At 34.6% G+C, this 12,613-nt stretch overlaps 1 protein-coding gene across 3 annotated transcripts in view; it reads right to left on the bottom strand.

Moving 5' to 3' along the window:
• Positions 1-12,613, bottom strand: part of SCLT1 (sodium channel and clathrin linker 1) — a 278,459-nt gene that overhangs the window by 186,959 nt on the left and 78,887 nt on the right. For all 3 annotated transcript variants that reach the window (XM_037830653.1, XM_037830654.1, XM_037830655.1), the window contains 2 exons: positions 11,093-11,158; positions 795-865 (listed from right to left, as the gene is read on the bottom strand). In XM_037830653.1, the coding sequence (XP_037686581.1) occupies positions 795-865; positions 11,093-11,158 (137 nt within the window). The remainder of the gene's footprint in view (positions 1-794; positions 866-11,092; positions 11,159-12,613) is intronic.

A 12,613-nucleotide genomic window follows, 5' to 3' on the forward strand; every position in this document is an offset into this window, starting at 1 on the left:
TCACGTGCCTTCCCAGCTGACAGAGGTTTTCCGGATGCCATCGGTGTTCTTCAGTGAAGGTACGCTAGTGTTGATGCCTTTGTTTTGGATACTTTTATGGCCTCAGGACTGTTACTTTGTAAACAAATAAAACTTACTTCATAAAAGCCAATCTATTTCTGGTATTCTGCATAATGGCAGCATTAGCAAACCAGAACAATTATACTTTCTAAATTTTAAGTATTATGACTCAGGAGAGTGAAAAGTCAAAAATATATATATTTTTTGTCATTAGGTGTTTTTTCCTGTGAAGTCTATTATAAACCACTGGGCCAAAATATATAGGTACAGTATTAAGTTGCTTGATTTTGAGAATTCTTTTACTGGCTCTCCTCCCTTTCCCTTCCCTGTCGTAATTCCCTACTCCTATATTGGTGCTCTTTGGTTTAACTCCCTAAATAAACTACATGCTTGGAACCCTTTTCTCAGGGTCTGCTAAGGGGGGAATCCAAATAAAGATATGAAGTAGTCTTCTACATGTAGACAAATTTTCTTCTAAGGAAGTTCATTTTATTCTATAACTGCTGATTTTATCATCATGGTTCATCCCTTATTCCTTTTATATATATTATACTTACCTCCTGACAGCCTGAGCCCTTTTGACTCTTCCCATCTCAACAGACCATACTTACAAAAAGCTACTGACAGAAACTTAATCAAAGGAAGAAAAAAATGACCTCAGGAAAAATTATGCTATCATTAGTTCTCCTGAAGAAAAATAATAATAAAATAACAAAATTCAGTTTTGAAAATACCTAAGTTGTTTTCGTAGTTGCTCAATTTCCACATTTTGCTCAGTTACTGTTTTCAGAAAATGTTGATTGGTCTGTCACAAGAAAAAAAATAGAAACATTCACCATTAGAACATTCTAGAACTAGATCTTTGATGTTCATAAGGCATATAAGCAGAAAAAGTGAAATGAAACTCGTGACGATTAGATTTTTTGTTGGTGAACTATAGCCCTGATGGTCTTTCCCTGCACCTTTACCACTACAGTTGGTACCTGCTTAACTTCATTACCACTACCAGTGGATACCTGCTTGACTCCAAACTGCCTGCACCTACGTGAGGGCTTTTCTAGAGCTTTCTCTGGCAATCTGAGCCCACTTTGCTCACCCACCTGTGCAGAAAGCTACAGGTGCAGAATTAATGTCCCACCCTGCACTGGGCAGACCAATGACTGCTAGGGAGTTGTAAATACCCCAAACTCCCTCACCCCATGGGTGTGATAACTCTGAGGCCTATGTTCTACACGGGCTTCCAGTGTTCAGTAGTGGGATTTAATTTCAGTCCCCCCTGGTGTTAACTTGATTTTTTAAAACCCTTTATTGTTTGTTGGCTGCCTTCCCTTCCCTTTTTTGTCTCACTTCCCCACTCTCTTTGGTGCTCCCTGGTATTACCTCCTAAATAAATTATATGCTTTGGAATCCTTTTCTCAGGGTTGGCTTGTGGAGGAATCCAAAGATATTAAGTAGTCTTGTAAGTGTAGAAAAAATTTTCTAAGGGAATTCATTCTTAAGTGCTGGTCTTACCATCATGGTACAAATCCCTTACCACTTAACATATACATTATAGTTAACTTCCTAACTCATGGTCTTAATGTCAATCTCTTCCATCACAATAGATCATATATACATCTCTCCCACTAGAGTCCCTGAAGCAGCTTCCATTATGTTTTCTCACATACTCTTCCCAATTTCATTGACTTCATATTTTTAACACATCTAGTTAAACTCTTTTGCTTAATTTTCAGCCGATAAATTTATCAAGAAGTACTAAGGACCTATTACATAAATGCACCATGAGCTTATGAGGGAATAAGCATTATATTGATCATAATAGCCTGGGCTCTACATTCAGGCCCTCATTATTTCTTTTCTAGACTACTACAAAATTCTTATGCCTCTATCCTACATTACTACTACTAAAGCAATCTTTCTAACATACATTTATGTTATGTCACAACTTTGCTTAAAAGCCATCAGTGGCTTCCAAACACATACTCAAAGTTTTACGGCACATTCAGACATTTATAATCTGGATTTAAGCAACCTTCCAGCTTAAACCCCCTGCATTCCCTAGCATGCCATCGAGATTCCTGCTATTAAATTATTTACTACCGTACTGCCCTCTGCCTGGGATGTCCTCATTATGCCTGCATTCATCCTTCAACATCTACCAGTTCAAGGTTACTTGTGTAAGGAAGGCTTCCCATTGTGGTCACTCACTCTCAGACAGAATTAACTGTTTCCTCTCTGCATTTTGTTAAAACTTTATGCAGACGTTTGTAATATCTCTGATCACACTGCATTACATTTAAATTTCATATTTAAAGTTTATGTATTCCTGGCTATGATGTGAACAGTTTTGAGGATCAGCTTATCCCAGAACTTCTAGCGCCTGGCACATGGTTTAGTACATTTGAGGCACCTATACCTTTGAGTAATGAATGAACCAGTGTTTTTATTAAGACATGAAAGAAAGCATTGGGATTGCATCTTGATCTTGGGAAACAGACAACTGCAGACCAGAATTTAGTAGACCAACTACTGTACATAGAAAAGGAAGGAAAGAATAAGTAGGTAAATCATACAACACCAGAAAGGTTAAAAAAATAAAAAATAAAAACTGGGTATAATATTTAGCAGAAATCAGGGGAGACATCATGTATATATGTAAACAACTTAAGGTTTCCTGAAGAGTACTTGTTTTGTATTGCTCCAGAAGATAAAACTGTCTATCAATGGGAGGAAATTTGACCAGAAAAATTTAAGCTTTCTATTAGTCAGAGGGTTTAAAGGATGAGGCTCTTTGGGAAAGTGATAAAATCTTACAGTGAATATTCAAGCAGAGGCAAGATGATCATCTAACTAAAAGGCATTTAATAGAAGGATGTCTATATCATTTGGGGGTATGGAAGACCTCTAATCTCTTTTCAGATTATCTGGTGAAGTGATTTCAATTACTTCAGCCCAAACTGGTTTATGTTTCTGATTTCTACAGTTATCTGTAATGTGTAATTAGTACTTTATTATATACCTTCTTGGTGTCAGCATAATTAACGTTTATGTTATGATTATTTGGGAGCAGCTCAAAGATAAATGACAGAGTAATTAGCAGGAATAAAATTATACTTACGCATTTTAAGAAGCTAATGTTGGGAACAAAGGCACGTAACTTACTAGCAAGCCTAATAGGAATGTAACAACTGCATCTGAATATCACTTAGTTGTTCTGTAATTATGATAACAAAGAAAATTATGTATTATACTATTATTCTAGAATTTGGAAATTCATAAAGGCCTAGAGGGCATCCTTTTCAATAACTGTCTATTTTAACATCTAGTCACTGATTAACTCATGTTAGTACTGTTATCCAAGTAGAAAGAGGCTTTGTTGGTACATGGACACTTCTTTTGCAATTCAGAGAACCTATGATACTGCAAAGAACATGGTGTGCAATTAACAGATATTTTTCAGTAATTTTACAGAGATGAGCAAACTTCAAAAAACATAATTTTAGTAAAGAGAATCACTAAGATATGCAAACTCTCATTGTATCTATAGGCATAGTAAAGAAATATAAACTTGCACTTTTAGGTACCATTCAAGCCAGCATACTTTATACAATTTGCCTTCTGCATATTACTAACATACACTGGTAATGAGAAATAGTTCCATTGATTTACTGCATACTCATGAATTTATTATACATCTACATGAACCTATTCATTTAGTTTATTCATGTAATCATAAAACTTTTTAATGGAAACTTCTTGATTTTTTTCATTGTTTTTTCTTAAATTAACTATTAACTATATCAAAAAATAAAACAAAAAAAACATACAATAAAAAAAACATTTCAAACAAACCAAAACAAAGGAATAAGAAAAACAGAACTAACCTAAACTACATTACTTCCAACATGTTCCTACTCTACCCCAAGAAAATATACAGACTATAACAAAGCAAAGGAATAAGAGAGATAAGCTAAGCTAACAACATTTCTGTGAATTGTTCTTACCATACCCACCAGAAATTAACAAACCATAGTCATTCCTGAGCATTCCCAGAATGTTAAATTTACCTATGATAACTTACCTGCTTTTATTAGGTTATCATTCCCCCTTCACTGATTGCTATTGCTAGGTCCCCTACATTCTACATTACAAACCATTTATTTTACATTTTTCAGTGTTCACATTAGTGGTAGCATATAATATTTCTCTTTTTGTGCCCAGCTTATTTTGCTCAGTATTATGTCTTCCAGGTTCATCCATGTTGTCATATGTTTCATGACATCATTCCTTTTTACTGCCGCGTAGTATTCCATTGTGTGTATACACCACATTTTATTTATCCACTCATCTGTTGAAGGACATTTGGGTCGTTTCCATCTCTTGGCAATTGTGAATATTGCTGCTATGAACATTGGAGTGCAGATGTCTGTTCGTGTCACTGCTTTCAGATCTTCTGGATATATACTGAGAAGTGTGATTGCTAGATCGAAGGGTAACACTATTATCTAGTTTTCTAAGGAACTGCCAGACTGTCTTCCAGAGTGGCTGAACCATTATATAGTCCCATCAACAATGAATAAGAGTTCCAATTTCTCCATATCCTCTCCAGCATTTGTAGTTACCTGTTTGTTTAATGGCAGCCATTCTAATTGGTGTGAGATGGTATTATCTCATCTATTAACTCTCTAATAGCTAGTGAAGCTGAACATTTTTTCATGTGTTTTTTGGCCATTTGTATTTCCTCTTTGGGGAACTGTCCTTTCATATCTTTTTCCCATTTTATAATTGGGCTGTCTGTACTATTGTCATTGAGTTGTAGGATTTCTTTGTATATATAACATATCAGTCTTTTCTCAGATACATGGTTTCCCAAAATTTTTTCCCATTGAGTTGGCTGTCTTCACCTTTTTGGCAAATCCCTTTGAGATACAGAAACTTCTAAGTTTGTGGAGTCCCCATTTATCTATTTTTTCTTTTGTTGCTTGTGCTTTGGGTGTAAGGTCTAGGAAGTGACAGCCTAATAAAAGGTCTTGAAGATGTTTCCCTACATTATCTTCCAGGAGTTTTATGGTACTGCCTCTTATGTTGAGGTCTTTAACCCATTTTGAGTTAATTTTTGTATGTGAGGTAGGGGTCCTCTTTCATTCTTTTGGATATGGATATCCAACTCTCCCAGTCCCATTTGTTGAAAAGACTGTTACGTCCCAGCTCAGTGGCTTTGGGGGCCTTATCAAAGATCAGTCATCAGATCTGGAAGTCTATCTCCGAATTCTCAATTCTATTTCATTGATCAATATGTCTATCTTTGTGCCAGTACCATACTGTTTTGAGTACCGTGGCTTTACAATAAGCTTCAAAGTCAGGGAGTGTAAGTCCTTCCACTTCATTTTTCTTTTTTAGAGTGTTTTTAGCAATTTGAGGCATCTTCCCTTTCCAAATAAATTTGATAACTAGCTTTCCAAGTCTGCAAAGTAGGTTGTTGGAATTCTGATAGGGATGGCAATGAATATGTAGATGAGTTTGGGTAGAATTGACATCTTAATGACATTTAGCCTTCCTATCCATGAATATGGAATTTTTTCCATATTTTAGGTCCCTTTCTATTTCTTTTAGTAGAGTTATGTAATTTTCTTTGTATAGGTCTTTTACATCTTTGGTTAAGTTTATTCCTATGTAATTGATTTTTTAGTTGCTACTGAAAATGGTATCCTTTTCTTGAGTGTCTCTTCACTTCAGTCATTTCTAGTGTATAGAAACATTACTGACTTAAGTGCATTAATCTTGTACCCCACTACTTTGCTAAATTTGTTTATTAGCTCTAGTAGCTGTGTCATTGATTTCTCAGGGTTTTCCAGATATAAGATCATATCATCTGCAAATAATGACAGTTTTACTTTTTCCTTTCCAGTTTGGGTGCCTTTTATTTCTTTGTCTTGCCAGATTGCCCTGTCTAGCTCTTCTAGCACAATGTTGAATAACAGTGGTGACAGTGGGCATCCTTGTCTCTTTCCTGATCTTACAGGGAAGGCTTTCAGTCTCTGACCATTGAGTACAATACTGGCTGTGGTCTTTCATATATGCTCTTTATCATATTGAGGAAGATTCCTTCAATTCCTAACTTCTGAAGTGTTTTTATCAAGAAGGGAGGTTGGATTTTGTTGAATGCTTTTTCAGCATCTATTGAAATGATCATTTGATTTTTCTCTTTTGATTTGTTAATATGTTGTAATACATTCATTTTCTTATGTTGAACCATCCTTGCATGCCTGGAATGAACCCCACTTAGTCATGGTGTACGATTTTTTAAATGTGTCTTTGGATTTGATTTGCAAGTATTTTTTTTTTGAGAATTTTTCATCTATATTCATTAGGGAGATTGGCCGGTAGTTTTCCTTTTTTGTAGCATCTTTGCTTGGTTTTGGTATTAGAGTGACATTAGCTTCATAAAATGTGTTAGGTAGTGTTCCATTTTCTTCAATGTTTTGAAAGAATTTAAGTAAGATTCGTGTCAGTTCTTTTTGGAAAGTTTGGTAGAATTCCCCTGTGAAGCCATCTGGCCCTGGGCATTTATTTGTGGGAAACTTTTTGATGACTAATTGGATCTCTTTGCTTCTGATTGGTTGGTTGAAGTCTTCTATTTCTTCTCTGGTCAGTCTAGGTTGTTCATGTGTTTCCAGGAAATTGTCCATTTCCTCTACATTATCTAGTTTGTTGGTGTACAGTTGTTCATAGTATCCTCTTATAAATTTTTTTTTAAATTTCTTTGGGATCTGCAGTAATGTCACCTCTCTCATTCATTATTTTGTTTCTTTGGGTCTTCTCTCTTTTTGATTTTGTCAGTTTAGCTAGGGGCTTATCAATCTTGTTGATCTTCTGAAAGAACCAACTTTTGGTGTTATTTATTTTATTATTTTTTTGTTCTCTACGTCATTTATTTCTGCTTTAATCCTTATCATTTCTTTTCTTCTACTTGGTTTAGGATTAGTTTGCTGTTCATTTTCTAGTTTCTTCAATTGCTCCACTAGTTCTTCAATTTTAGCTCTTTGTTCCTTTTTAATGTATCCATTTAGAGCTATAAATTTCCCCCTCAGGACTGCTTTTGCTGCATCCCATAGGTTTTGATATGTTGTGTTCTCATTTTCATTTGTCTCTCTGTATTTAGCAATTTCTCTTGCTATTTCTTCTTTAACCAATTGATTGTTTAGGAGTGTGTTGTTTAACCTCCAGGTATTTTTGAATTTTCTAAGTCTCTGATGGTTATTGACTTCTACTTGCATTCCATTGTGGTCAGAGCATGTGCTTTGAATAATTTCAATTTTTAAAAATTTATTGAGGCTTGTTTTATGTCCCAGAATATGATCTATTCTGGAAAAAGTTCCATGGGCACTAAAGAAGAATGTGTATCCTGGTGATCTGGGATGTAATGTTCTATATACGTCTGTTAATTCAAATTCATTTATCAGATTGTTTAGGTTTTCAGTTTCCTTATTGGTATTCTGTCTGGTTGATCTAGCTATAGAAGAGAGCGATGTGTTGAAGTCTCCCATAATTATTGTGGAAACATCTATTGCTTCCTTTAGTTTTGCGCCAATGTTTTTCTCATATATTTTGCAGCACCTTGATTGGGTGCACAAACATTTATGATTGTTATTTTTTCTTGGTGAATTGTCTCTTTTATTAGCATGTAGTGGCCTTCTTTGTCTCTCATAACATTCTTGCATTTAAACTTTATTTTACATGAGATTAACATTGCTACACATGCTTTCTTTTGGCTGTACCTCGCATGAAATATTTTTTTCCATCCTTTCACTTTCCATTTCTTTGTGTCCCTGTGTCCTAGATGAGTCTCTTGCATGCAACATATTGATGGTCATATTTTTTGATCCATTCTGCCAATCTATATCTTTTAATTGGGGAGTTTAATCCATTTACATTCAATGTTATTACTGTGAAGGCATTTCTTGAATCAGCTTCCTTGTCCTTTAGTTTATGTTTGTCAGATATATTTTTTTTCTCTCTCTCTCTTAATGTCCTTTAATGTACCCATACTGAATCTCTTTAGTACTGAACCCTTCTCCATATCTCTCTCTCCTTTCTTTGTTTCTCTGTCAGTACGGCTCCCTTTCGTATCTCAAGTAGGGCAGGCCTCTTGTCAGCAAATTCTCTCAGCATTAGTTTGTGAAAAATTTTAAGCTCTCCCTCAGATTTGAAGGAGAGCTTTGCTGGATAAAGAATTCTTGTTGGCAGTTTTTCTCTTTCAGAGGCCTTCTTGCCTCCATGGTGGCCACTGAGTAATCACTGCATAGCCTTATGCTGTCTCCTTTGTACGTGGTGAATTGCTTTTCTCTTGCTGCTTTCAGAACTTGCTCCTTCTCTTCAGCATTTGACAATCTGATCAGAATATATCTCGGGGTAGGTTTATTTGAATTTATTCTGTTTGGAGTTCGCTGGGCATTTATGATTTGTGTATTTATGTTGTTTAGAAGGTTTGGGAAGTTTCATCCAACAATTTCTTTGAATACTTTTCCTAGACCTTTACCTTTCTCTTCCCCATCTGGAACAGCAATGAGTCTTATATTTGGATGTTTTATATTGTCCTTCATATCTCTGAGGTCCATTTCAATTTTTTCAATGTTTTTCCCCATTCTTTCTTTTTTCTTTCACTTTCCATTGTGTCCTCTTCAAGGTCACTGATTTGCTGTTCAGCTTCCTCTAATCTAGTACTGTGAGTATCCAGAATCTTTTTAATTTGGTCAACAGTTTCCTTTATTTCCATAAGATCATCTATCTTTAAATTTACCCTTGCAAATTCTTCTTTATGCTCTTCTAGGGTCTTCTTCATGTCCTTTATATCCTGTACCATGATCTCATTGTTTGTCTTTAGTTCTTTGATTAATTGCTCCAAGTACTGTGCCTCCTCTGATCTTTTGATTTGTGTGTTTGGGTTTGAATTATCCTATCTTCTGGTTTCTTCATATGCTTTAAAATTTTTTGTTGCTTTTGGCCTCTTGGCATTTGCTTATCTTGATAGGGTTCTTTTAGGATATGTAGACTTATTAGAACAATTATCTCTAATTTGTCAGATCTCCAGCTTGGTGTAGTACACTTTCTCTAACTAACCAGCAAGTAGCGTCTGCGATCCACCTTTTCCCCTCAAGTCAGTTCTCCCCAACTTTGTCTTTGTGGTGAGTGGGGGTCTGAGCCTTGTGGGGATCCAATTGGTGCACCAAGTTTGCATGTGTAGTTGGTGCTACCTGCCCTGAATGTGGGGCATGTGTCTGAGTGGTTAGGAAAGGAAGGCTGCTTTAATAATCAAAATCCCAGGTGTTTCTGGAGATTTAAAGCTGTTGCAGGAGTCTAAACCTTCGGTTCAGTCTTTCCACAGTTTGTCTCTGCTGCTGACCCACAAGTCCCTGGTACTGGTGTATGGTCCCTGGGACTTGCGAGTGGGTCCCTCTTCCAGGTCATGGCCTCCTAGGGCCTCTGCTGAGGGAAGACTGTTCTATGTCACAAGTGGGCACAGTCCCCCTCTTGCTTTTTTTTATGGGCACTTTTCTTCAAGTCTTTAAACTCTTACTTTGATCTTGACCCAAATCTGCTCTTCTGACTACACTTTGAATATTCTTTGAGATGTTCAAGATTTTTAATCACTTAGCTAACTCTTTCTACACTTAGCAGTCTTGCTTGATATGCATTAAGTACATTAGGAAAAACACAAGTTTTAAAATTTCTCTTAACCATTTTCCTTTATTTTAACCACCTGTGTAATCCTTGCTTTGCTCTTTATAGCACAACTCTCTTTTATACATTTTGTCATTCCATCAAATTTGTTTAACCTGTAATATATTATTCTTAGCTTTTGGCCTTAAACTATGAATTCTTGTGCCTTAGAAAATCTTGTGACTGCTCCAACATCCTTCTTCCCATGAATTACTTGATTACTTGATGATTCAGGGTTGTTTATAATAAAATAGGGGCTCTGTGGTGTAAGAGACCAAAGGATTATATAATTCCCACAATTCTAGGAGATAAATTGAAAGAATGAAAAACTGTGGGGTTCTGTTATTAAAGTATTATCCCATGTAGAAATATATTCAGTTAAAAATGCCTTTCTTATTTATGGAAATCAGTCATTTTGTTCTGGAGTATTTTAATAATATTTTTAAAGTATATTATCAAAATTAAGTGACTGGAAACTCCTACATGTTAATACAAATAGAATATGGAGAGATTTTTAAAATAAATTTTTACATGGTTGAAGGAAAAAAAAATTTAAGTGGAATGAAATTCGATAACTTACTTTTGATAATGCACTTTTACCCTTATACAAAGAGATTTTCATTAGGTACAAACAAGAAGTAGCACAGTAGCTAAGCAAGAATGAAGGAAGGAAAAAGAGGAATTATCTGGGATGTCATAATGCTATTACTCAACAATAAGGTAAAAATAAAATTCTAAGAAGGTAAACAAAAGAATGAAAAATGAGAGGAAAAAAGGTTAAGAGCAAATTGGGAGGACTAATTATTTTTTTATGAAAAAGTTACAAGGAATTTAGTTGTACCAAAGTTAGCTCTGGTGGTCAATCAACTAACAAATGCTTCCTGGTTTCCATGTATTTTTAAAGGAATGGGGCCTTTCATTTCTTAATAAACATTCACACTATTCTTATTATATGCCTAGCAATATACCAGACAAAATACAAAGAATAACGCATGAGCCCTCCTCTTGAGGAACTTCACAGTCTAGATTACTCTCAGGATATCTTACTAAGGATCCTAAAAGTATTTTCATATTAGGATATATTTCTGATAGATGTCAGCTTTTAGATCTCCAAAAAGTACTGTGAGCCATGATGTGCTATTGAATGTGAAACAAAAAAAGACAAACAGAAAAGAGTACTGCCTATTTTAACTTAATGCAACATGTTTCTTTTTGTTGTTGATTAATATTAGCATAAATAAATAAATGTTTATTTATAGTAACAATTTATAGTTTATATAAACGATTACACTGAACAGATGTTTCCACTTACCATTTCTATGTTCTCATTAGTAACATGAAGTTGTTTGGTCAACTGTCGAAAATTGGTCAGCTGATCCTAAAACCGGAAAGTATGGGGGAGGGGCAGGAGTATAGTAAATAACATTTTGTTCGCAACCTGTACCTAAAATTTTTAAAAATCAAAATAAATTCAAGTCTAAAATCATTATGCCTGAGCCTAGATGAAATCAGTTGTTTTTTCTAACTATTGTTATATGAATTAATACTTGAAGAAATTATTTTTTAATGATTAAAAAATTAAGTAAGGTGGCAATGTTGAAAGTAATGCAGCCATTTATGTCTTGTGTGTAGCCCATTACTTCAAGAAATCAACCCATTAGTAAATATATATGGTAGAAAGACCTTGTCCAAGATTGGAGAACTGCATTCAAACCCATTCAAGACATATAATACAAAGCATGATACAAAGAGTTAGTACTCCCACCCCACCCCCCAACATATTTTAAAAAAAATTTTCATGGCTTGAATGTCATACAAGTTTTCAATTGTTTGATTACCTGTTCTTGTCCTATTAATCATATATTTGTGCAGATGACACAAAATTAGAAGGGGCTATTAATATGTCAGAAGCCAAAATTAAAGATTAATAGATAATTAGGGAAATAAGGACAAATACAAAGTTTTATAGAAGAAAACTAACTGCATAGCTACTGTACAAGACTGATGTTACTCAGGTGAAAAAATAAACAACTAATCAGTTTAAAGTTGATTGACCTAAATGAGGAAATATACCTAGAGAACTATGTTAAAAGTGTTTTTCAGATCTCAGAGTTGTAAAAGTCCTTTGGATCAGATTACATGTGGGTTATTTTTAAAGTGGTACATGTTAAGAAAAATCAACTTTTAAACTGCAAAGCATTATATAAGTATTTTATGATTTTTTTTAGGTAGAAATCACTAATTATAATGATAATAATGGGAACAGTCAGAACTGGAATCTGAAAAGTCTAAATGAGAGTTGAATATAGGCATAACTTATTTAAACAACTGCTTTCTGAAAACCACAGAAAACTGATTAGAATTGGAATTCCTCCATTTTGCTCAAGTACCTAGCAGAAAAAGAATGAATGGAAGAATAAAGAAGACAGATTTTCCAATGGAATGGATAGCCTTGTGAGATACTGACTTTCAATAAAGTTGTACAGCAAAAGCTAGGTGCTCACTTAACAGAAAGAATATTAAATGATTTTTGCTTTGGATAGAAAGAAGACCTTAATAACCATTAAGATTCCTTCCTATTGTAAAACTCTATTCTGATAAATTTATGTTAGACAAACTTGACATTCGTTTTAGTAATAGGTCACATTTAAGGGTGTTACCACTTTCATTTTACACAGTATTGTCCATTATATTTGCACAAGTTTCTTCACTGGCTATGATCTAATGAACAGGTTTTTTGTTGTTTTGTTTTAAACCAGTCAGGGAATCAAGCAAATAAAAGTTTTGGAGATCCATTTATACATAATAATCTGAACCATTTCACATAGCTACA

This window comes from Choloepus didactylus, chromosome 3 (genome assembly GCF_015220235.1).
Source record: "Choloepus didactylus isolate mChoDid1 chromosome 3, mChoDid1.pri, whole genome shotgun sequence".
In the NCBI taxonomy this organism is placed as follows: Eukaryota; Metazoa; Chordata; class Mammalia; order Pilosa; family Megalonychidae; genus Choloepus; species Choloepus didactylus.